This window comes from Anopheles marshallii, chromosome 3 (assembly GCF_943734725.1).
Source record: "Anopheles marshallii chromosome 3, idAnoMarsDA_429_01, whole genome shotgun sequence".
NCBI lineage: Eukaryota > Metazoa > Arthropoda > Insecta > Diptera > Culicidae > Anopheles > Anopheles marshallii.
Window position 1 is genome coordinate 57,803,184 of NC_071327.1, and position 27,308 is coordinate 57,830,491.

At 41.9% G+C, this 27,308-nt stretch overlaps 1 protein-coding gene across 1 annotated transcript; it reads right to left on the reverse strand.

Moving 5' to 3' along the window:
- Positions 1-1,259: 1,259 nt before the first annotated feature.
- Positions 1,260-27,107, reverse strand: LOC128712903 (DE-cadherin-like). Its single transcript, XM_053807769.1, has 4 exons — positions 25,490-27,107; positions 24,248-25,390; positions 24,037-24,157; positions 1,260-5,172 (listed from the first exon to the last, which is right to left on the reverse strand). Exons 1-4 carry the CDS (start codon positions 27,105-27,107, stop codon positions 1,260-1,262), a joined length of 6,795 nt encoding a protein of 2,264 aa, XP_053663744.1.
- Between the last annotated feature and the right edge of the window lie 201 nt (positions 27,108-27,308).

A 27,308-nucleotide genomic window follows, 5' to 3' on the forward strand; every position in this document is an offset into this window, starting at 1 on the left:
TATTTTCACGGTCGCGTAGCTTGACCTGTAGAGAATTCTAATGTCACTATCTTTTTAAATAAATATAATCAAAACTTTACTTACAAAGTCGTCGTAGATTCGTGCCAGATCTTTTTTTAGCTGAAACTGGGCTAGGGCTATTAACGAGGCAGGACGCTTGACACCGGAACTTGTTGCAGTTGCAACTGAATTATCATTTCGATTAGATCCTGCATCCGTTGTTACCTGTGCTTGTACTGTACTGTTAACAGTCTTTTCAATCGGTTTATTCGTACTGCAGAAGTTTTCCTTTCTGGTCCATGCTTTTCTTTTCATGGCCAAAAATTTTTGCCAAAATCAATGAGGTGAATTCTTTTGCATCCTGCTTTTTTATTTCGTTCCATTGTGCCACTGCTAAATCTTGAACTAGCTTTTTGTTCTTTGAAGGATAAGCTTTCGCTACACTTGCACACAGTTTTTGAAAAAACAGATTACGATCCATTTGATACTTCTCTTGTTGATTAATGTCGCACAATCAAATTAGGACAGATCAACGTCTAGTAGTAGTAAATGAGCAGCAAAAGAAATTATAAAAGGGGTAACAAAGAACGGGCGGTACAAGTCCAATACTGGATGTGTTCAGACGTTTTTTTATCAACCACTCGACAAGAGCAGACGTATTCCTTGTGGGAAGCGTTAAATAATATAGTATGTGTGATTAATACCTAACTAAACATTCATTAGTATGTGCAAACACTCCTTTGATGTTGTGATGTGCATTTGAAAGGGAATGGTGATCCCTAGCGATCCGGGATCTTATTAGTATAGAAAAGATGATTCCTTGTATGGGGATTGTAATCCTTACCGTTTCGGAATCACCGATGAATTGATATGGCGATCAAATATTATATTAGGGTTTATATTTTAAATTTGTTGTTGATGCTAAATTTAAATTCGTCAAGTTAATTTTTATAAATTTTAACTTATGTTTTTTTTATAAATCCAAGCGTTTGCATTAACTTATTCATTCATTTTCAACTACTTATATTCGATTCGCAGCTACTAAAAACAATGCATATGGGTGCAATTTGCGTTCCAAATTTGCGTATGACCAAATTTGCTTCCCTTTTCTTACAAATAAAAATACTTGGATGTTTTTCCAGACCGTTTTATCGTTTATTTCGAATTTTCAAAGCTTCAGATTAAAGCGGTTAACTTTAAGAAACAGGTAATTGTCTTGAACGATAGAGTGATGGTAGTCGTGAAAAATATCTTATTACTTACTTTTCGGGAACGCCAATACTGGTTTTATTATTATTCAGTAATGGCTGTGAACTTTGGCTTGTTGTTTTCTTTACGCCCTTGTTGTTGTTTTTTTTGCTAACTACAATGCCTATGTGGATACATAAAAGTACCCCTAAAATAATAATTATAGTGAACAAAACCGCAAATATCGTTGTGACCCTTTTAAATGGCCACTGACTGCTATGAAGGTTCTGTGCCAAATTATGCTGCTGAAAATCTATCGTGCGCCCATTTATTGTCAGGGTCCGCAAGCTGCCATTGAACCCCTTTGTCTGTGGTATGTACGTCCAGTTGTATAGTGACCCAAGCTTTGTGAAATCGACGATTGTACCGCCCAACTGAACAGGTCCATGAGTCTTAATGCTGCCACCAAAATCCTTATTTTTGTATCGGCTGTTGCTAATTGCAACCTTATTTATCAATGTATTCGTCTCAATCGTTTCGGGCTTTAATGAAATATCCACTCTCAATAAATCGTATTGAGAAAATATCTGTTGATCCTGGATACGGAACGTTCCAGTTCCGTAGTCTAATAGCAGTACCGCCATACTGTCGATTATCTCCAATGCAAGAAACGGTTGTGTCTTTACACGCGGATTGTACCTCATGGGTCCAATGTACAACACCAAACCATCTGTCCGTTGGGGTAACATCTCAATGCTGATGTTTGAAATTGTGCCACCAATGATCGATGTATAAATGGCATACCCGTTGCCATCGAAACTGATGTCGATTAATTCACACTGTGGACCCTCGAAGCCATTTGGACATATGCAGCTGTTACTCTCAAGCGTGCCTCCATTGAAGCACGTGATCAACGGAGTATCTGAGACACATTCCGCCTCTACGAATGTGGTTATTCCTATGAAGGAAGTTGCGTTGCCGTAGACGACGATCGGTTTGGGTGATTTGTGAACCTTATTCCTGCATGACTGCTCACAAGTACTGCTTTGCAACTCGCATTCATCGATGCCAACCACCTCGATCGGAAATCCGACGTCTTCCTCCAGTTGATGCAGCTGGTAACTCAGTACACCGTTGAGCACCTCAGACGTTGAGTAAACACTACCGTTGACCGCAAAGAACACGTCCAGGAAAGATAGTTTAGGGAGCTTTCGATTGTTGACCGTGAATATGTCCACATCGGTTGAACTGACGTTTAGAACAGTTGCAATACTCGTTTGAAGTCGATGCAGCGGTGTGCTGCGGTGCTCCGGTGTTTGAGATATAAATTCGTCTGCCGTTACATTGTAGAATCGAATTGATCCGCTCTGGTCTATTGATTGTTCCGAAACCTCCTTCACCAACACCGTTGCTCGGGCTGAGACATTGTGTCGAGAACGATGGTCCGAATTTTGAACTACTTGAAAACGAAGATCATACTGTCCGCAAGGTGTAGCTTCCAACATTGTTATCATACCGGTGCTGAAGTTCAGTTGGAAAAGCTTCAAAGATTCTTCACTTGTTACCTCGTCCCAGAGAAATGTTTTGTTAGACAAATCCAAACCATCTGGATCGTTCACAGGTGCTCGTCCAATGTCTATATCAGATGTCTTTCCGTTGTATTTGTAGACCACTATATCGCTCTTACTCTGTTGCTTTTTATTATCATTCTCGTCTCCGATCACTATCTGCAGAGTGCTAATAGCGCTCATCGGCGGATCACCCGAATCTCTCACCAAGATAGGAACGCTGTATTCTTTTGGGTCGTCGCGATCAAACTTATTTAATGCATGCAATTCGTCTCCTACAATTTGAAATCGTTGCCTTATCTCCAGTGGGGCTTCTGGATCGATGCTGTAAACGAACGGAGGGCCATTTTGATCTTCGTCCGCATCTTGCGCTGTTAGCTTAGTTATCCTACCCGGAGTCCGATTTTTACCCCATGCAATAGGTTGCGTGTTTGTTAAATAGGGTGCGTTGTCGTTAATGTCTTCCAATGTGATGTTTAGTGTGCCCGTTGAATCTTGTCCTTCACCATTTTCATCCGTCGCAGTAATTTTGATGTGCCGTAATTTTGAACCATCAGGAGGATCACGATCAAGTGGCTTCAATAACCGAACGCATCCACTGTCGTCAATTTCCAGTAGCTGCTCAAGTTCCTTCTCGAGTGTGTATTGTATGCCTTGAGGTATTTCAGAGTTCTGTGTGTCAGGATCGTAAGCCTTCACAATCGCAATACAATCGGGAGAGATAGTTTCTTCTGGGATCGTGACATTTGGCAAATTAATGAATATCGGTGCGTTATCATTAACGTTTACTATTCCGAACCGTACGATCACTGAATTATGAAATAGACCATTATGCGCCTTTACGTACAGTTTATAATCTGACATCGCTTCGTAGTCTAACTTATTATTTACCGAAATCACACCTGTATTCTCGTCGATTTTGAACGCATCCCCCACGTTGTTCTTGAGAATGCTATACTTGATGCTGGAATGTTTACCTTTGTCGTGGGCCTTCACTTGAATCAGTTTTGTGCCGATGGCGGTGTCTTCTGATAGATAATTGAACCTATATATTCTCTTCTCGAACTGCGGATTGTAATAGTTTCTGGGCAAAACTTGAATCAAAAAGTGCTTTGTAACGCTATTTGGGCTTCCGTTTTTAAATTCCACAGACGGCGCGTTGTCCTCCGCAGTCACACTCACCACGTAGGCTTCCTCCTTTTCCCTATCGAATTTCACCATCGATGTAATGATGCCCGTTTGACTATCAATTTGGAAATATTGCCTATCCGTGTCCGCCAACCGATAGGACACAATGTTGTTGGGAGCCGTGCCATCATCGTCCCGGGCATGGACTTGCATTACAAATGTACCAGGCAACTCGTACTCTAGGATAGTTCCCGTGTCGTCGTCAAATACGGGGTAGTTGTCGTTTTCATCCACAATCATGATCGTCAAACATACTTCTGCATATTCGTTAAGAGAGTTCGTTGCCCTTATTACCAGCGTATAATTCGTTGTCCTTTCGTAGTCAAGGCTGCTTCGCAATTTAATGTAAGCCACCGTATTGTTGATTTGGTCCAGTAAAAATGTTAAGTCAGTATTTCCTTGCACTATCTGGAAATCTACAAAATCATCTTTCTTTACGTTTGAAACAGCTTCATACTCCGCTAAAACCATGTTGTAGTGTTGGAACGTTTCTTTGAGCATCACAGGGACCATTGGCATCTTGATGAAGTACGGTGCATGATCGTTAGGGTCAAGTACACGGACCATTACTTTTGTTTGCTGTGTTTGGTTTTCCATTGAGCCTTCACTATACGCCCGAACATGAATTGTATAAAACTGTCCTGGACTGCGGTCGATTGGTTTAGCTAGTGTGAGCAAGCCATTACTCTCATCGATGTCGAAATAGCTGGTATCTTCGTGTTCTTGTACGATCTCATACTTAATGCGGTTGTTATCACCATCATCTAGATCCATTGCTGAGATGGTGGTCAGGGACTGGTTAAGTGGCAGATCTTTCGTCACTGACACTTCATAGACGCATTTATGAAATATCGATGGATCGTCGTTGATGTCCAGAATAGTCACCTTGATAGTACAAACATCTGCCAGACTAGGCGATCCGTTGTCGGTCGCCCGTACCGTAATGTTAATTTCTCGATCTCTTATTGGTGCATCTCGATCGAAAACATGGGCCGACACGATTTGCCCTGTGGTTTTATCAATATTGAAATAATTCTGGTCCTCTGGCATGGTGGCAATGCTGTATTCTAACGTTTGTCCTTGATCGGGATCGGAGGCTGTCACACGTAGTACAGGTGTACCCGTTGGCTGTTCTTTTCTCAACGTTGGCTCATAGTGTGTACAATCATGGAATCTCGGCTTATGGTTTGTACTTATGTCATTTACTGCTTGGACCCGCGGTACACTGCTAGAGTTGCACGAAGCTAACAAGAGCAGGAGGACAAGAATTGACCAGCATCCTCGATTTGTCATTGTGGAATCTGCCATTGTGGTCAAGGTGTTATCGATTGTTCCATGTATGAGGATGTTGTAATCACGAAGTGGTGAAACTAAAGTTGTGTTGGTATGCGGGTGTCCTGGAATGGAAAACGATAAAATCGATTTTCATTTTTCTTAATACCTTTCCTTCATTACAACAAATACATAGTACAGTCAAGTCTCTCTAAGGTAGTGTCTCTCAAAGATAGCAAATCTCCCTAAGATGAACATTTTTGACAGTCCCTTCATTTTCAATACATTTTTTGTCTCTCAAAGCTGCAAAGTCTCCCTAACATGGAATTCTCTTAGCTGCACATGATGTTTATACACTAATGTCTCTCTAAGGTAGCCGTGTTTTGGTGATTGGCAATGACAGCTCCTCTTGGCTTCGTTTACAGAGTATGCTTGAAGATTTTTGCCATACATAAATGGTATACCAACCGAGTGTGTTTGTCTCCCAAAGCTGCAAGTCTCTCGCAGCAAGTCATAGCGGTCCCTTCAGCCTGCAGGTTAGAGAGACTTGACTGTACATAGTGTTGGGTCGTGAGCGAAAAAGCTACCAAAGTAGCTCGGCTTTTAGGGGGTTATTCCGTAGTTCGGAGCCCTTATTTTATTACTCCCTCCTTCTTTGTTGGGACTAGGTCGCTCTTCGGTCCTCCTTGGGTTTGTAGTGAGATGTTCGTCGGTTGACGGGGAAACGATAACTAACTTTTCGTTCGGACATGCCACCGCTTTTATATTGTGCTGGCCATGTCTCGAACTTTCCTGTTTCCTTTCGTGTTTGATCCTGTCTGTTTTTAGTTTGTTCGAGTATTCCTTCGTTCCTCTCCTACAAACAAGGATCTTATTGTTCTAGCCTTACCGGTTGTCTAGTTTGGGTTTTACCTCGGAACAAAGAACTCATTATATTCCTCTTGTCCAGGCAAAACTTCCCAACTAGCAATTTAGTAGTACCCTATTTTTTGCCTAGGTGGCGCTTTTCTGTGTCCTGGCTATTTGCCTTGGACGCCACAGGCTCATCCAACTGAGGTCAATGCGCTCCGTATTTAAAATCAGGTAGTTCTTCACTGTGCAAATTGCAGATTCACTGTGCCGAAGAGCGCTGTGCGTGTAGTGCTCCAAAGGGCGCGCTGGTCACTGTGTCATTATCGCTAGAAGGAACCGTTTGGGGGTTGTTCCGTAGTTCGGAGCCCTTCTTTTATTCCTCCTTCCTTCTTTGTTGGGACTTAGCCACTCTTCGGTCCTCCTTGGGGTTGCAGCGAGATGTTCGTCGGTTGACGGGGAAACGATAACTACTTTTCGTGCGGACATGCCACCGCTTTTATACTGTGCTGGCCATGTCTCGAACTTTCCTGTCTCCTTTCGTGTTTCATCCTGTCTGTTTTTCGTTTGGATTCCCTGTCCTATTGTCCTGGCTTTACCGGTTGTCTAGTTTGGGTTTACCTAGGAACAAAGAACTCATTGTATTCGTCTTGTCCAAGCAAAACTTCCCAACTAGCAATTTGGTTAGTACCCTATTTTTTGCCTAGGTGGCGCTTTTCTGTGTCTTGGCTTATTACGACGCTCTGGTCGCCACAAACCTATTGCACTACAACAAAACGTCGATTGTCCGGGCAACTGCGAACCGACCACATGCCGGTTAATCGATTTCCACGGATAACCGACTCTTCAGCTTTGTACGTGCTATAATTGGACATGAAAATGTTAGGTCAACGTGAAAAGCACTCAATATTTTCCAGGGAGTGTTAGCTCGAACAAAAATGTTAGTATCCAGGCTGAGTAATCATAACAATTAACCGAGAAAAGGAGAATACAATTATCGCATTATATTATATAAACAAACGCGTTGAAGCTCGTACGAAATAACGAATAAAGCGTACAGTGGAAATCAGCTGGCTGCTTATCTGCTTGAGGCGGACAGGGGGGATAAGCAAACGTGCGTTAAAAAATAAACAGTATATGTATGTTCGACCCAAGTTCGACAAGCAATAACAATAATAATAGCTATACAAACTAAAACCATACGATCTCCATTTAACTCCTTCATCTCAATTTCACTCACGAATATCAAAACACGTTGTAAGTATATAAGCAGGAAATTGTTAATAAACTTGACTTGTAATCCAACAACCGATTCGAACCATTCCTGGGTTGGCACTCAGAGTACATTACATTCACATTCACTCAGCTTACATTAAACCAACATAACAACAACCCGGTCTGGGACAGTGACCCACGTATAGCAAACCCCTGAAAGAAATAACAAAATCTGCAATTGCGCGGAGCTAGTGACCAGCGCAAATGAAAACATAAGCAATATGAGGCGCTGAAGAACGCACAGGTGATGTGTTAAGCAAAGTGCAAAGAGCATTGAGTTTTGAGGGAAACCTGGCTCATCTACAAAAGTCTCAAAAATTTTTGAAACTTTTTTGACAGATTCGGCCAGTCAGCAGCTCAAAATGTAAACAAAACCTGTTGTATCTGCCGATGGTATGGCGAACGAACAATGGTTTATTTTTTTATACAAGTACACTTTTTGCGTACTATTATGAATGTAACTACATTCTGAAAGTGTTTTATGCGTAATTATGATTGTACAAGCACAATGTTTTGGCGTACGGTATGATGTTTTTATGCCTCCGCAACGTACTTTTTGGAACAATGTGTGACAAAAGTTCTGGACATGTTTTATAATTGAATTGATACTTTTCAACTGCAATATGATTGATCGATTAATCTCCTGTAATTAAGAAAATGATGATTTAGTTTTTAATCAACAAACCACAATTTTTTTGACCATATTTTCCATAAAATTGAAACAAAAATACAGTAGAAACAAGAAATAAAAATACATGAAAAACATTTTACTCGTCACACACTGTGTGTTGTCAACGTCAAATCCAGTAGGGTCCTCACTGAACTGAAATTGAGGGAAACCTCAAGAGGCAACGGAGACTTTGGTTTTGAGTGACTTTTTGAGGTAAATGAGTGACTGAGGCAGTTTGAGACGCAGTCTCAACGCTCGTGGCCCCGCAGCTAAATGCGACAGCGCGTCGAAGCAAGCAGCGAAACATCAGTCTTGAGATTGAACGCTTTAAGGAAAGAGGGAAGAACGATTACAGGCATCAGATAATAAAGAAAATTTTTAAAATTTGAATGAAAATCACGACACTAGGAACATGCACTATTTTGGGTAGTCGAACTCAAACTCACTGAACGGTTTACGCTCTTTCGCTTTCGGGGTGTTCTACTTTACTTTCTCCTTTTAAACGAAACCTGTATCTTTTACTGGAAACACACAAAACACTATTTTTTCTCATCAACACGCTCACAGTTTTGCTTAACTGCCTAATAATTTTTGGAGGGTTTCTGCCGTGACACAGGAAAATAATGATATCAATTGAAAAGCACCGGCATGGAAGGGTAACTTTATTGAACTGTGGATTCTCGTTGCATTGCGATAACTTATATACGATGTCTTGGTAAATGTCTTGACAAATGATTATTAACAGAAAGACAGAAACAGAAAGATTTGTGTTTATCGCTCGCTTAGAATCGCTCGCTAACATGATAAAGAAAAATTGTTGCAAGTATCTGACTTTGGTCATATGGGGGGAGACAATCCCGATAAGAAATGCGTAAAGATAAGCTAACCCAAAAAATTCAATGTGTTTTACCGTTAAGCTGCACAGTCTTCAATGTAGCGTTATCGCATAATCTACAATTAGGTACAATTTTTCGTAGAATTTTTTTACCGAAAGATTAGCAGGCACTACAGCATGTGTACAGACAGTGCCATGGAATGGAATACATGCCGCTAGAATCCGAGGAACAGGAAGCTTTAACACCGAAACATTTTTCGAAGGGAAATTCGAACGCAGTTAAACAACCAGAGCTTCATTCAACAGACTATAGGGCAACGCTGAGAAGTACTTGGAAATTGGCGCAGTACATGGTAGACAGTTTCTGGCGCAGATGGACAAAACAGTATCTACCAGTGTATTCTTTATGGACGGCACTACGAGAAATGCATGGAAAAGAGGCGAAAATAGAGAGAGAGAGAGAGTTGTTAAGGACCAAGATTCTAAAAGCATTGTTTTTCAATGTTATTTGTAGAAACGTATTATTTAAAATATCTTATTGCATATACCAACAGTGCACTAAAATACCAACATGATTCATGAGCAATCTTGAAGATGGTGGGATACACTAATGTACTTGTATTATTCGAGCTGAAAAATGTGGAGGCACTTTCAAAAACACACATTTTCAAATGTGTTTCTTGTGACTTAACATCGACACCAAATACTTCTCATCTGTGAGCACCGTTTATGAACACAATGTTTTGATCATATCTTCATAACCAATGGAATGTTAGTCGGTCTGAAAGCTTCTTACCCGCCCGCCTACAGAAATCGTACATTGAGCAAAAGCTCAATATTGTATATTATTGTGCAGAGTGTTTTGTCATCGAACACATTTTAAATGAACCTAAGACCTGACCAGATTTTTTACTGCACAGCAGCTATTTTTTGTATTGCGTAATCATTCTAACGGTTGTAGGCAATTAAATAGCAATTAGATACTTCCCAAAGCACGGCTGGGAGGTTTTATAATTATAATTTATTATATGCATATTAGCACCTGTAGCTTGTATATAGCTTGTAGGATTATTTCTAATATGGTTTTTCTAACACTCAATATTTCTTTATTATTCATGTCTTCCTGATTCATATTCAAGTGTGAAACACGACCGGGGCATTGCTGTACCCGTAGCAGCTTCAGGGCATTCTTAGGTGTGTAAGTGTAAGTGGTAAGTGTTGAGGGTGTGTTAAATACTTAATATGATTAGATAGTATATGTATGAAGTTATAAGGATCCATTGAGCAAAGGACCTTTTATCGAAAAATTTAAGACAGACAAAGACATAAACAATGCCAGTAAAAAATACTAAAAAAATTTCAATATCATGTACCATGGGTACTATAAAAATAATAGCGTTGTGTAAAATATGTTATTGGACGTAAAATAGTTTTTTACCCCCGGAATAGCGTTGTGTAAAATATGTTATTGGACGTAAAATAGTTTTTTATTAGAATAGGTAGCATATTTTGATGCAAACCTACAGTTTCATTTTTTATTTTCTTGAAACATGATGATCCGACTAGATTCTGACACTTGCTTTAGTACAGCCTGTTGCGCTGCGCTGTTAAAATTGTGCTTTTCCTATTAATGTATTAAAACCATTTCAAAAGCATGAATAGCATAAAACACTGTTTTATTAGATGCATTGCGAGACGCCATCACACTGTCTCCACAACACGCGAGTGAATGATACAGCCTGACTAAGCAAACATCTCGAACGGGTAAATAAACAGTCACCGAACGGTAATTTTCATTCATTTACAGGCCAACAAATTTTCGCAATTCGTTTGAAAATTTTACGATCAAGTTATTTAACCAAAGTCATAAAAATAATATCTTGAGCAAAAACAGTAAACAGCATTTAGCAAGGAAGTAAGTCAAACAGTGAACAAACGAACGAGTAACAGATCGTAACACCAAACGTCGCTCGCGTTACATCAAGCTTCACAATAATTGGCTACATTTCATGAAAATGTGTGTGTCCAACCTAACTCATACTGTAAAGGCACTGAAGATATAAAATAATTAATATTTAATCACTCACTAACCAATAGTATACTCTACCATCACAGAAAAACACACTGACCTCAACCACTATTAATACAGAGTTTAGTTTAGTATCTAATTATAGTTTTGTTTCCATAGACCTACCTCAAAGCGCTTGAAAATATCCTGAGAACAGCTGTTTTACTAACCGTGCGGCGCTACCCATTACGCTACAGGCCATTTTCCCGCTCATCAAAAACCAACTCCCCACAGTACACAGTCAGCCGGCGACTAAGGTGGTCTGCTTTGCAATGATCAACACACATACAGCGACACACCCGTACACCCATGCAACTTTTTCCCATCCTTCTGGACACGCTGCACCCCTGACGGGCGGTTGGTTATAGCGTCCGCTCACTGTGCGCCTTTTCGCTTGCGTATAAAAACGTTGCAGCACTTTGCAAATTTCCCTCATTTTCCGTCCAACCGTCGACGGGAGCGCAAGCCGTAGTCGTTGTTGTTGGCCTGGCATTTGTGCCACGTACCACGAGCGTGTGCTTTAGTTGGTTAGCGGGTTGTTTTTTCGGCTTTCCATTCTTCCCTTCTGTGTTGTACTCGCCCTGCAAAGGGGGTGAAATTTTCCGACAGCCCGTGTTTTGGCGTCGCCATTCCGTGAGTGTCGTGACAAGTTGCGAAGTGTGTCAAAAATGAAGGAATGAAAAAAACAAAGCTGAACGCAACTACTACAACAATAACGAACCTCATCGTCCAAAAGCAGTCTATCAAACCGGCAGCGCGTTCGGGCTCTAATCTGTGCAAGCAAGGGTGGAAAAGCGTTTTTCGCGCGTCCCTCCCAACTCGTCATCGGTATCGGTGCTCCCACAGCGAGTGTCTGGCGTTTTTGGAGTGAATGTTTTCTGAGGGGCCCTCAGTTTGACACCCGTCAGTCGTCGCGGAAGTGAAGGGGAATCACCCTTTTGTGTTGTGGGATTGCAAACAGGAGCACTGGGAAAAGGTGGTTGAACCTGCGGTGGGGCACACAGTAGCCATTCTGTTGGCGTTTGAGTCTGTTGCTTGCCGGTGGCGCACTTCGTCTCTGGTGATATCAGTCTGGTGATAATTGTACTGAATGATTGCAGTGGTGGCAAGATGTTATAGTTCGAGGAATAGAACACTACGCAATAATGGCAGTTTAATGGGAGTTTTTGGAAATGACGCTATCGAATGCTAACCGTGATTTGTGTTGTGTTGTACAAGGTGATCACCGGAGATCAGTGATCGTTAAGTGCTTGAAGCTGTTTTTTAAGCAATTCTCCGTCATCGAGCAGTAGTCATGAAATAAATCAGGTCTACTTCAACCAGTACATCGTGTAGAAACGGAAACTTCCCCATTTAAAAACCGGTAAGGATAATGTGAAATTCAGTTAATTTTCTATCAAAAAACCGCCCTATCAAGGCAAACTAAACATACACAAGGGCCATCCAAACTGCCAAATAAATCGCTCCACAATCATCCGCGTTTCTATTTTCTTTTTCATAACGCTGCCTTTTTCCGCTTGCGTTATGCTTACAACTTAGTGTCAAGGTTATTATTAGCCGGACAACCTTCGCCGGTTGAAGGGGACCGCTTTTGGCGTAAAAATAAACGCTTCCATACCATCCATCTCATTACCGCACGGAGGAAATGTGGGAAAAAGGTTAATTCATAGCTCATTAGGCTCGTTCGACCGAGCTCGATGCGGATACACAGCGGTACAAAGTAGTGCCAAGCGAGAGAGAAACAATTTCGGATCGCTAAACCAATCGAACGCCGGTTGGCGAATCCCACACGATTCGTGCGCTTCATCCCTACGGTCAACCATCAACGGGCACACCAGTCCATGCTGCACCCTTCTGGATCTGCAGCTGTGGACGATGTAGCGGAAGAGGCGTGGGATGACTGCGATATTGGTACGAAAATAGATCGATCTTCGTTGGGTGATTGGAGGGCGCACTGGTGTGCGCCTGGTTAGGTGTGAATGGATTGGATGTGGGTAAGAAGGTGCGTGTTTAGCGTGCTATTTGACCTCGTTCAAAGGTAAACAGGGATGGGGTTTGGTAAATTCAGCCCCTAATGCGTGCAATCAGTCGCTGCTACTGCCAGCTGATGGTAGTTTACCGTTGGTCCGTTTTGTGTTTTAGACAATCGTATCGATTAGTGCCGTTTAAAGTCAAACTATTTCATGGTATTGGACGCACTTGAGACGAGAAACAAGTGAGAGTTTTCAGAATGGAAGAAAACGGAGTTTTTGAATTGCACTTAATTTATCAACTATGAAACTACAGTCGAAAAGAATACAGTCTTTCGAATATCGATGTGACATCGAATATCACAACAACTTTTCCAAATTGCTATCCAGAAACATACGAAAATCTGATTTTAGCGCGTCGAGTTAAGTTGCATTTTTTATCACAAAACTTTACAAGAGGTTTAATTCTATAATTGCTAAATTGGTGTTTGTTTTTTGTTGTATTTTTATCGAACAAATACTCAGTATTTAAAAACATCTGACCTATTCAGGTATTCATTTTTTAGTATTATGTTAACATTTTTGAATTCTGACAATTTTTCGCAACGATAATTTTTTTCTGACGAAAACACAACAAAGTACCTCAAACTCCCTAAAGAAACGGGTCTGTAGATGTTGACGGTATAAAATAAGCCTCGCAAACAAAAGTCCTTCAAGTCCATAGTTCAGCCGCAAATGGATGAGATTTGGGTTTCTGAAGTAGTAGTAGTAGTAGTATGAGATTTGGGTGTCTGAAGTAGTAATAGTAGTAGTAGTAGTAGTAGTAGTAGTAGTAGTAGTAGTAGTAGTAGTAGTAGTAGAAGAATATATTTGATTGCAACATTATTTAGTGCAGTGTACAATGCAATTTCAAATCACTTGAAATAATATACATGTCTGATTATTAAAATAATCCTTTTCCAGTTGTTTGTGCTAAAAACAAATTGTTTACATTTTTCGCACACGGGAAACATGGCCTAACCTGGCTCAGACCAGCTAGCAAAATTCTTTGTTGTGACATTTGTCGAACTTGGGTAAGCTACGTTCAATGGGAAACCAATCTAATCCTTCTTTCCTAGGCTTAACTTGGCAAAACACTTTCCTAGGCTTAACTACAAAAAAACTGGCTTAGAGTATGATTCCGGCCATTATTGATCAAAAATGTCATTGCTTACATACTAACAATGTTTCCTGGGTGTTGGTGGATGTGGTAGTGGATCCTCTGCGTAGGAAAATGTTTATTATCTGTGCGATGGTCTGGGCGAAAAGAAACATTTGAACTATTGGCTATTCCGTTTCTAGCCGTGTTGACATTATCCTTGTGCACAATGCAGTTCTTTGTTTGCGCATCTGCATTCCCGAATCATCATCCCGGTAAATAATTCGGGCTTCGTTGCGCGGGTCAGTGCCGTACGCTTATCATCGAACTGGCCACCCGGTGTGTTTCACACGCTTTCATCGCTGGTTTTGAGTCTGGTATGGTCTGGCTGGTCTTTATTTAAGCCCGTGTTTCTCTGTTTGTGCTCCCGTAGCCGTTGTATACGTAATGGCAGGTACGTCTTATCTTAAAGCACCACGAAACTTTTGATAAGTGTGCTAAGCTGCGCAAACTGGGGGATTCTTTCTTGTGATTAACACAAAGATAAGCGATCCTTATCCAATACTTCCTTATCGGGGGACAGAGCCCAAACGCAGCCGCGCCAAACAGCAACTTAACCGACGTCAAATTTAACGCTGGGTACTTTTGCACTTTCGATATTGATGTAGGTTGTCGCCGCTAGCCTTCGAAATTACGCTATCTCCTCTACAAAGATGAGCATTTTCAGTAGGATACGTGTCGTCCACACTGTCGTCCAGGATTGTGGACCACAGCTTACGGGAATTTACTCCAAAGCTGGTCAATAGCTGATCGATTTTTTGACACAGCTATGTAAGCACCCCCATTTAAATCCTCCTCGATCGATACTTTCGACATTTTGTTTCGTGCTGTATCGATTGATATCGATATCGATTCGCAAATAATACAGTAATGGATGCGAATACAACGATTTGGACAAGGTCAAGACGGAAATTCACAAATTACGGATAAAATTCTTATGCAAAATAAAAAAAACATTATCTAGTTTTCGTATTTTAATCGTATTTTAAAATGCACAGTATCATTATTACTAACAAACAACTAGCCATATCTAAATTATGATACAGTAACAGAATCAATCCGATCACTGTTTTGGTTCCGCAATCAACAAATAATCTTAGACAACTGGTTTTACACGGCGTCGTTGTCTGTTTTTTTTGCATTCATTATTCACAAACGAACCCCGAAAAACAAACGCCTAAACAAACATCGTTTGCAGTTAAAAAATAAACAAAACCTTCGTAGCCGTGTGACAATCGGTTGATTTGTGTCGGTCTTTTAATAGGTCATGTGTGCAAAACACCATTTTCGCCGTCCCCACGGGTGCGTGCGACAAGTGACCATTACACCCGTGCAAAAATAGATTGGATTTTGCTAATTTTTTGCCACCACCATTTCCTTATCACCTCGTGTTCGTCCGCATGTCCACTCGTTGCTCGGTCAAGTGATGGGTTTTCTTGTAAAAAAAAGTGTGAAGCAAAGAATAAAGCATTTTTTTAAAGCACAAAGCAAAGAATGCACCGGAAAATTGTTTAACTTTCAGGAAGAAATCGGCCGTGCCGAAAGTGCGGTACGGGAATTGTAGCGGAAAATCGATTTTTTTTACGGAAAATGGCGAACGCTTAAATGTGCATGGCAATCGGGAAGCATGGTGGGTAGTTTCAGGTCATCCCTACGGTCGCAACACCATTTGCACCCGGTTTTGCATCGGCGAAGGTCACGTGGTTTTGTTAGGGTGGGGGGCACTACGCCACCCGATCCCCCCAGAAGACGCTGGTGGGTTCCTTACAAGTGCATAGTATCCGGGGCATACTACACGTGACCTCCGGGTGGGGAACCTACTCCAACGCGGAGTCTTTACCCCGTCCAGCGTGAAACAGTGCAGGTGTGATACGAAGCACTCCGATTGCTCAGGAGCATTAGAACAATAATGCTCGAGCAATCCTTTGGGACACAAGCAACCACCACACGCTGGCGGTTAGTGTGACCTGGTTTATGTGGTCTGGATTGCAAATCAAGTTTCCTTCCCATTTACTCGTACTCGTTGGCGCCGTTTTGGGAAGGGTAGCAAACGAATCACGAACCATTACCTATTCCAACGTAACTTCCAGCGGTGGTACTACGGAATGAGTTAAACGCTCACGCGATTCTCGACTTCAGGCGAGTTTTTCTGACGCGCTACATAAATTACACCCTCACATTAATTCCCTCGTGTCAGCGTCCTTTCTTTGCCGTGTAATGGAAAATGACGTTCGTCTGTCTTGTTTAGGCCCCAACGAAGAAACTAGACTAGGCCACATTCGCTACGACTCTCTGCGGCAAAGAAAGGAAACTTATGTTTAACGCACCAACGAAAAGACACCCGCGAAAACCCATTCAATGAGCTATTAATCGGACCCTCAGTGCGACACTTGGGAGTGCTCCGTTTGCCGTGAAAGTTTCGCTACGGTGTGAATATCGCCTCGTCATAAAAACTCTCCACCGAATAATGAAGCCACTTTGTGTCGCGCGTTGCTTGCAATTTTTTCCTCCTTTTCTTCGCTGCTTGGGAAGCCTTGTAGCGTGCGGAGGGATAGCTTCCAGCAACACTATCCATCGCAATATAGTAAGGCGTGCCGTTACGGCAATCCTTCCAGGCGTCAGCCATTGCCGCATGAGGATAGTAATGTGAGCAAAGTGTAGCGAATTCGATTACGACTTACGTACTGAGTCACGCTATGGCTAGCGCTTCACGGCATCCGGTCGATGCCAGATTGGGAAGCGAGGAACCTTCAAAGTGTTACCTTTAGTTTGGCGGATGTTCACCTTGAACGTTGCCAATCATGCAAATCAGCAGTGTGTCGCGTGTTCCGCGGCAAACAGAAAAAAACGGTTGATTGATTGCCTGTGTACAGCAATATTACAACGAAATCACAGATAACTGATCGTGTGTGGCAACAATTTAGGTACAAATTATTGCAAAAAAGCAATGCTGCTGTGCAAACCTTGAGATGTTGCTAAATACACCGACTAGGTTGCAAATGTAATTACAGGGTTCATGCTGAAAGTAAGGAGATTTTTTGATAACAAAAATAGCATAAACTAAATAATCTTCATACAAGGCATCTCATGCATCAATACATGTATGGGGACGGGTATTCCAAGCCGTGAAGATGTTTTCGTTTGTGTTGGGAGGATTTAAAAGAGGTGCTGTGACATTCTTTTGGATGTCCTCAATCGAGTCCCATGGTTTCCATTTTAGCGATCTTTTCAACCGTAGAAACTAAACTGAAGACAGGAGAAGATAATTCCGCACTGTAGGGAGGCTGAGGAACCACACTGTGATGCATACGTACTAGGTAGTCGTTCACGAGTAGCGTTGTCGAGGCCCACGATGCCTAACTACCTCAATTAGGTGAGTAGAGCTGAGCAAAAACCTCAATTGAATGAGTTGAGTAATGAGGTACCTCTTTTGCTCACTGTGTGAGATGGTGTCGTCAGCCGCCTTATCTTCTGTGAGGCTCTTTAGAGAAGTACTGAGGCTCAGTTATGGATTTGTTCTAATAATTTTTTGTTATCTAGCGTAAGCAAAGGCGTCATAAAAAAAAACTCGTCATAAAAAGCAAGATATCAAAGAGTTTCCAACATCATCCAACAGAGTAGGAAATGCTCGCTCACTCACACTGATGTGCTGTGACACCCTCAGCTGCTTCTTGCCCAACATTATTCACGAGAAACTTGGCGAAATGGACGGATACTCACGATAATTAATAAAATTAATAAGATAAGATAATTTCTAACAGTGTGTGGACTCAAAACCGAATCACGTCTAGCGCTCGTCAAAGTGTAGCCCCATCTGCAATAAGCGGCGAATCGGCGCCCGGATATAAATTAACTTGTTTGAAAATGAGGCTTATTACTTTTGGGATAATCCCTTTTACGCAATATTGAAACAATTTTTAGACACATCATTGAACACATTTCCAAACATTAAAAACGTTGAACCATTTCATTATTTTCTAAAATATTGAATCTTTACTCTTTTAGCATCGGATGTTATTGTACAATAATTAATAATAATAATTGTAATTATACAAACATATTAATTAAAAATAAAATATTGTAGTAAAACAATAATTTATAATTCATAATAATTAATATTGGTCTTTACATTACGCAGGATCGTAGAACGATCCGTTCATGCATAATTTAATTTACACGATCACCTTTCGATGGAGGCGCCTGGTTGTGCTTAATTGTAGCACATTGCATGTGTGTGAAAATTATGTTCTCTGTACTGGATCGTCCCTTTCCCTACTTCAGTTGATAGATCTGCTACGGTTCAATGACTTCACCAACAATTATGCTCACGGTAGCGTGTTCACTAGCCATTGCAGGGGCAAATCGCACCTGCACCTTTTGAGGACACACGGAAAACAGTACGCGAAACGGTTAAATCGGGAGGCGAAAAGAAACGAAAAAAAAGAAACCCTAAAGAGTGTTTTCATTATTTGCTAGTCGCTGTTCACACGACAGACAACAACGGCCATTGCGATCAATAACCACCGTTTCCAGCCCGTTCCGCTGTGTCCGGGGCAAACACGAATGCACGCGAGAGAATGAACGTTGAGGCAGGAAAAAACGGAACAGGCAATGGTAACGCAACACTTCCTTAGTGGAAAATTGCCCTGCCCGTGCAGTGTTTTTTTTTAGGTCCAGTCGGTTAGGGTGTGCCGCCCGATTTTCTGGCAATTCACGCGCGCTGGACGCAGGTGGCGGTATAAATAACGACGCGAGGCGGATCTCGCATACCGATGGACGACGATGAAAAACAACTCGCGTTGGCCAGTTTTGCTGGAGTACGAGAAAAAAAAACCCCATAACCGGGAAACAAAACAAAAACTCCATCGGGGATTAAAACCGGATCCTAGGCATTTTTGGGTGCCCGAGTGTTTCGGCTTTCGTTCGAATCGAACGCCCCGGCGGCATACATGCGTCATTCCCCTCGCTTTGGCGCACGTCATACGTCCGTTTGCCGGGAATGTGCAAAAACACACAATCTCGATCGAAGCAATGCTGCTGCTGCTCGATCCACTTTTCCTCTTATCGAGGACTGGAGCTGGGGGTGGGTGGCTGATGGAGGTAGGGAAAGGGAGGGAGGGAGCGCTCTAGTGTGGCAGTAGTTCCGTTGCATCAGCGGTACCGGCACTGTTTGCTTTCATTTTGGGAAGTGTATAGGAAGTTGAACGATAGGAGACATTCGTGAGATTATCAATACGTTGTTTTTCCTCAAATTTGACAACACACTCTGTACCTAGCCTACTTTGCATGTGTCTACGTACACATCGCTTTTTCGGGCCAGTTCAGCGACAGTCAGAGTGAAAGTTTATTGTTCCAAATGTTTAACTATCACATTGAGTGTACGAAAAACTGAAGAGAACAGGATTTAAAAAAAAAGCACTGGAGAAAGGCAACAAATTGGTTGTTTTGGTGGTCGTTCTACGTGCTCTTTATTATTCCATACGGTTCGTTTTCATTGTGGTCTAATTCCTCTATGCCCATAAAAACACAGAGCGTAATCGAAATAAAAATGGACCAATTTACGATCCGTCCGATCGGGAATTTATGATTATTGGTGTTAAATATGTAATAATGAATGCTGACTGTTGAAAGCGCTAGTTTCAGGTGCAATCCTTTTTAATAATGCATTACACATCATTCAACACGCCTGTGAGCAATTTTGTTTCATTTTGAGATATTTGCTTAAACTTTCATATCGGTTTTATGATTTTTAGTAGCAACAATTATACTATTAATGGAACATTTTAAGGTGTAGATTTTTGTTTTGTTTTGTTACTACTGAATAACTCACACCCAAATACCATATTGTGCCCCAGGTCATCATTCAACGCTTTTTTTGCTTATGTTTGTTTTGCTCGGTGAACGAAAATAATGCGAACCACATGCGTGCTTTCACCAATAAAAATTACCATTTGCTTTACCACGCTGATGTTAAACAGCTGGGCCAACGAATCGGACGCGATCTTGCTTGTTTGCCTTCATATTTCTTCGGCCTTTAATATGACTAAGACGAGAAAGGGTTAAAAAACAAAACTTTCCGATGCAGATCCCCACTGCAATGCAATGCTTAATCAGTGCCCATCTGGTTATTGTTTTCCCTGTTGCCACACTTTTCTGGTTGGGTTTGATTTACGAGATTTGGTTACCGCGGTTCGTAGCGAAGCGTGCACGTGTGGTGTAAAGGAATTCATACAAACAACCACCAGCAACAGCAGCAGCAGCCAAACATCGTAAACAAAGTACGTGACAGATGTTATTAGGGCGATCGCGAAGAACGCAACCTTCTATAGTAATAAAATTGGTTAATCTCTCTTTCTGTCACTATATATATCTCTCTCTTTCTCCTTCGTTTTCACCGTATACTTCTCTATCTTTGATCGTAATTTATGCGGACGGAAGAGCAATAAATACAACATTTAATCTAGCATCCGTTTATGATGTGTTTCAGCCCATGATGGACGGGTCGCCACCGAAAACCAGCCGGAAAGTACGTTTCTCCCTGCCCGAACCGGCCGTACCGGCCGTTCCCTCCACAATCCCCGTCCAGAAGCAACGTATGGCACATGGAACAATGCAGTCCGTGAATGGGACGCTCATCAGTCAAACGCAGCAGACGCCATCTTCGGCGCAAACGCGTGCCCATCAATCGTTACAGATCACACCGACACCGACATCTGCCACCTCGTCCACGATCGGTAGCTCTGGAGCCTACAAACCAAAGGAACTGAACAACAAGATCGTGCTTCACCTGCGTCCCTCCGTCAATTCGCTCGATAGTGGAAGCGAACTATCCTCGCCGAAAGGATCACCGGGCGCCTCCACCGATGGGAAACCGGCCAGACAGAAGGCTTACTTGCAAAAATCAGGTTCCGGCAATGGGTGTGCTTCCACTGGTGCTGGGACCGGTGGTTCCGCACGATCACTGAAAATGTTGCCTCAAATTAATCAAAAATTTCCCAGCTCCGAGGACGTCAACAATAACGTCGGGCAGGTGAACCGTACGGCTGGACACACACGGGACGTCCACGTCCTGCCCACGTCCACATCAAACTTCGTGCAAATCCGAACATAAACGCCTATCCTTTACCATACGCGCAAGCGAGACAGCGGTTGTCGCACGATCAACCCGTATGCTCCGTACGCGTCATTCTAATAGAAGCATGCGTAAAATTCAGAGAGGATCTAGGTTCTTACACCCTAGTTCCTTTCATAAACATTTTCTTTGCGTTTTGAACTAAACGAATACGTTTATATGCTGACGTCAGACAAAAAAGAGTTGTAGAAATCGATAAACATTTTTCCGTAAAACTAATGGTTGTTTTGGAAATGGTTTATGATAATGAACAAACTAATACCTTCTATTTCTACCGGTACATGTTAAAAAACAGTACTACCGAGCATTTTCGTGTGCTTATTTCGCCTAGTCTAAAATTTGTTCAAATAATTATATTTTAATATAGGTTTTAGATAAACCATTGTAAATAATGGGTTAATAAAAAAAATAATATTTTTCCAACATATCGGGAACCGCTTCGTAATATGTTCGTGGTGTTTAAATATTCCGTCACAAAAAAACATGCTTTTCTTCCTAGTTCTCACGACGGTTCGATCATAACCCATATTTTTGCTATTCATCCGTTTTACTCAACAACAGCAAGGCTGCGTAAACGTAACGTTCCTCTGATCTGCTCTCGTGAGAATTATTTCTGATTCCTCTTTCACTTCGTGCTTTGTGGACGCCTTGTGGATGCGTGGATTTCGGACGTCCAGTCGACGTACGTGCGTGCCCAGCCTATAGCATCAGTTATGTTGTCAAAATTAGCCTGTCTGAAATTCAATCTGCCGAATGAGTGTGCTGGTGTGTTGGATCTCAAAGGCTGCGAGGAAAGCAAATGCACCACAAACGGTGGATGATGTGAGTCAGCAGCGAGTAAAAACTTTTCAGGCACAGGTTCAGATACTGTTGCTGCGGGAACAAACCGGATACGAGATCCGTCGTTCGTAGGATCGACCACGCGAAGATTGGTCTACCTTGAAACTCTCGCGCATGTCTCGTTTGACCTTTCAGATCAACTCGGATCGGACGTTAGGCATTTCCCTGGTTTTCCAGGGCGTGTTTCTAACGGTGGACCTTTGCTTTCACTGGAACGTCTACGGAAGTGAAGGCGCTCGAAATTGTTCGGGTCGGACAATTAGCCTTTTCTTCTGAATAAAATCAGAACAAGTATCTAAATGTGGACCTCCGTTCAACTCGAATGCCAACCCAATGACTTGAAGATACCAGGTTAAGGTTTGAAGTACAAGTGAAGTTTATTAACAATTTTTCGTGCTTATATACTAACAGAGTGTCTTAAGGTTTGTGGGTGGAAATGAGATAAAAGATCGCAGTGAGATAGAACAATTTTTCCAACATTTTACATCGTCGTGTGTACACATACTTTGTTCGTTATTTATGTTTGGAAGCTGTACTTTTCTAAAACTTATTCTGTAGTGTTATAAAGCCATGGGTTTTTTTTTATTTTACCACCCGTCCGTTCTGTTTATTCCGTGCATTGCATCTTTGTCGCATTTTAGGCCTTTTGGAAGGTTACGTATTGTTTATTCCTTACTTGCGTTTACATGCCTTATGCCCTCGCTTTGGGTCCTGGATGTTAACGGTTTATTTATGTGTATTTATCGTCAGTGGTGTACATACATTTGTTGTGGCTTCGTTTTAAGCTAAACGTTGAATTATGATTGTTTAGGATCTTTGCGCGCGTATGCCATTTAAAGTAAACTATGTTGATTGTTACAAACTGGCCCGGGTATCGACATGCTCGCTCATGATTTCTATTTGCGTTCGTAACAGATACAGTTGTCGAGTTAGCCGCATTTTGATAAACAAGCACTAGATCCTCTATTCAATTGCAGCAGAAGATACAGATTAGCTATGTTCACGAATGTTTTGTGTGCATGTGTGTCGTTCGGGTGGAAATCAGACCATGTGCAGATGTGTGGCTGGTTAAAATCAGCGAGTAAAATCATTTTGTCATCCGGTCTCATTAGGTCAGCAATACTGTCGATCGATGACGTTAAACGTGATAACGTATTCAAATCTGCACTTTTATCCGGTGGTAGGTAAACATTCCCAACATAGAGAAACCCTTGGCTTAGAGAAATTTTCACCCATACACCCTGTAGCGAGTCCGTTTGAGCGTAACAGAAACTTAATGTAAGCCTGTTCGACATATGCATGCTTAAACATGCTCTGAATCCAAAATTCATCTTATCATTCTATTAAGGTCTGTCGTCAGTGTAAAATAATGAATCCTTTAGACGTGCACGCGGGTACGATTAACACAGTAACTTTATTATTCTATCCTAAAGCGCTGCCGGAGAAAGAGTGATATCTTATCTTCGCACTCTTGATCCTGAACCCCCACAGCATCTCACGGGACGTAGGTACTCACGCTGTGAGAGCCGTGGTGAAGATTCCAGGTTGTATCATCCTATTATTTTCACCATAACACATTCAATGGAAACTCCGATCCGATAAACGAAGGGGCAGAAGACATCAGCTCCTAATCGGGTTTTCTGGCTACAGATTGGTGACCTGGCGATGCTAGCACGCTGTGTTCAACGAGACTAAAAGAAAAGGAAGGAGAAGAATACTGTAAACACTTAATTACTTATACTGCTATATAACATATACTGCTACTCACTCATCCTTGATTCCTCGTTGTTGATCGTTTCTAGTAATTGTAACATCCTTCTGCTGAATGGTAGGAGCGTCAAACGAAAGATAATAGAAAAGAAATATCACAATAAAGTACATATTGCTTTCAAAGCTTCAGATTAAAGCGGTTAACTTTAAGAAACAGGTAATTATCTTGAACGATGGAGTGATGGTAGTCGTGAAAAATATCTTATTACTTACTTTTCGGGAACGCCAATACTGGTTTCATTATTATTAAGTAATGGTTGTGAATGTTGGTTCGTTGTTTTCTTTACGCCCTTGTTGTTGTTTTTTTTGCTAAATATAATGCCTATTTTGATACCTGAAAGTACCACAAGTAAAATAATAATTATAGTGAACAAAACCACTAATATCCACAGCTCCGCTGTGACCGTTTCAAATGGCCACTGACTGCCATGAAGGTTCTGTGCCAAATTATGCTGCTGAAAATCTATCGTGCGCCCATTTATTGTCAGGGTCCGCAAGTTGCCATTGAACCCCTTTGTCTGTGGTATGTACGTCCAGTTGTATAGTGACCCAAGCTTTGTGAAATCGACGATTGTACCGCCCAACTGAACAGGTCCATGAGTCTTAATGCTGCCACCAAAATCCTTACTTTTGTATCGGCTGTTGCTAATTGCAACCTTATTTTTCAAGGTATTCATCTCAATCGTTTCGGGCTTTAATGAAATATCCACTCTCAATAAATCGTATTGAGAAAATATCTGTTGATCCTGGATACGGAACGTTCCAGTTCCGTAGTCTAATAGCAGTACCGCCATACTGTCGATTATCTCCAATGCAAGAAACGGTTGTGTCTTTACACGCGGATTGTACCTCATGGGTCCAATGTACAACACCAAACCATCTGTCCGTTGGGGTAACATCTCAATGCTGATGTTTGAAATTGTGCCACCAATGATCGATGGATAAATGGCATACCCGTTGCCATCGAAACAGATGTCGATCAATTCACACTGTGGACCCTCGAAGCCATTTGGACATATGCAGCTATTATTCTCAAGCGTGCCTCCGTTCAAGCACATGATCAACGGAGTATCTGAGACACATTCCGCCTCTACGAATGTGGTTATTCCTATGAAGGAAGTTGCGTTGCCGTAGACGACGATCGGTTTGGGTGATTTGTGAACCTTATTCCTGCATGACTGCTCACAAGTACTACTTTGCAACTCGCATTCATCGATGCCAACCACCTCGATCGGAAATCCGACGTCTTCCTCCAGTTGATGCAGCTGGTAACTCAGTACACCGTTGAGCACCTCAGACGTTGAGTAAACACTACCGTTGACCGCAAAGAACACGTCCAGAAAAGATAGTTTTGGGAGCTTTCGATTGTTGACCGTGAATATGTCCACATCGGTTGAACTGACGTTTAGAACAGTTGCAATACTCGTTTGAAGTCGATGCAGCGGTGTGCTGCGATGCTCCGGTGTTTGAGATATAAATTCGTCTGCCGTTACATTGTAGAATCGAATTGATCCACTCTGGTCTATTGATTGTTCCGAAACCTCCTTCACCAACACCGTTGCTCGGGCTGAGACATTGTGTCGAGAAAGATGGCCCGAATTTTGAACTACTTGAAAACGAAGATCATACTGTCCACAAGGTGCAGCTTCCAACATTGTTATCATACCGGTGCTGAAGTTCAGTTGGAAAAGCTTCAAAGATTCTTCACTTGTTACTTCGTCCCAGAGAAATGTTTTGTTAGACAAATCCAAACCATCTGGATCGTTCACATGTGCTCGTCCAATGTCTATATCAGATGTCTTTCCGTTGTATTTGTAGACCACTATCACTTTTGTACTGATGGTAGTGTTTTCATAGATCCCCTTCTCAGACTGCGGCAAAACTTTAATCAAAAAGTAATTTGTAACGCTATTTGGGCTTCCGTTCTTAAATTTCACAGACGGCGCGTTGTCCTTCGCAGTCACACTCACCACGTAGGCTTTCTCCTTTTCCCTATCGAATTTCACCATCGATGTAATGATGCCCGTTTGACTATCAATTTGGAAATATTGCCTATCCGTGTCCGCCAACCGATAGGACACAATGTTGTTGGGAGCCGTGCCATCATCATCCCGGGCATGAACTTGCATTACAAATGTACCAGGCAACTCGTGCTCTAGGATAGTTCCCGTGTTGTCGTCTAATACGGGGTAGTTGTCGTTTTCATCCACAATCATGATCGTCAAACATACTTCTGCATATTCGTTAAGAGAGTTCGTTGCTCTTATTACCAGCGTATAATTCGTTGTCCTTTCGTAGTCAAGGCTGCTTCGCAATTTAATGTAAGCCACCGTATTGTTGATTTGGTCCAGTAAAAATGTTAAGTCAGTATTTCCTTGCATTATCTGGAAATCTACAAAATCATCTTTCTTTATGTTTGAAACAGCCTCATACTCCGCTAAAACCATGTTGTAGTGTTGAAACGTTTCTTTGAGCATCACAGGGACCATTGGCATCTTGATGAAGTACGGTGCATGATCGTTAGGGTCAAGTACACGGACCATTACTTTTGTTTGCTGTGTTTGGTTTTCCATTGAGCCTTCACTATACGCCCGAACATGAATTGTATAAAACTGTCCTGGACTGCGGTCGATTGGTTTACCTAGTGTGAGCAAGCCATTACTCTCATCGATGTCGAAATAGCTGCTATCTTCGTGTTCTTGTACGATCTCATACTTAATGCGGTTGTTATCACCATCATCTAGATCCATTGCTGAGATGGTGGCCAGGGACTGGTTTAGTGGCAGATCTTTCGTCACTGACACTTGATAGACACATTCCTGAAATATCGGTGGATCATCGTTGATGTCCAGAATAGTCACCTTGATAGTACAAACATCTGCCAGAGTAGGCGATCCGTTGTCGGTCGCCCGTACCGTAAGATTAATTTCTCGATCTCTTATTGGTACATCTCGATCGAAAACATGGGCCGACACGATTTGCCCTGTGGTTTTATCAATATTGAAATAATTCTGGTCCTCTGGCATGCTGGCAATGCTGTATTCTAACGTTTGTCCTTGATCGGGATCGGAGGCTGTCACACGTAGTACAGGTGTACCCGTTGGCTGTTCTGTTCTCAACGTTGGCTCATAGTGTGTACAATCATGGAATCTCGGCTTATGGTTTGTACTTATGTCATTTACTGCTTGGACCCGCGGTACACTGCTAGAGTTGCACGAAGCTAACCAGAGCAGGAAGACCAGAATTGACCAGCATCCTCGATTTGTCATTGTGGAATCTGCCATTGTGGTCAAGGTGTTATCGATTGTTCCATGTATGAGGATGTTGTAGTCACGAAGTGGTGAAACTAAAGTTGTGTTGGTATGCGGGTGTCCTGGAATGGAAAACGATAAAATCGATTTTCATTTTTCTTAATACCTTTCCTTCATTACAACAAATACATAGTACAGTCAAGTCTCTCTAAGGTAGTGTCTCTCAAAGATAGC

Coding starts and splice junctions, on each gene's coding strand:
- LOC128712903 (XM_053807769.1), bottom strand. CDS start 27,107: ATGGCAGATTCCACAATGACAAATCGAGGATGCTGGTCAATTCTGGTC. Junction 24,158..24,247: donor GGCACAGAACCTTCATGGCA/GTCAGTGGCCAT, acceptor TGGTACTTTCAG/GTATCAAAATAGGCATTATA. Junction 5,173..24,036: donor AGTATTGGCGTTCCCGAAAA/GTAAGTAATAAG, acceptor GTGCAACTCTAG/CAGTGTACCGCGGGTCCAAG.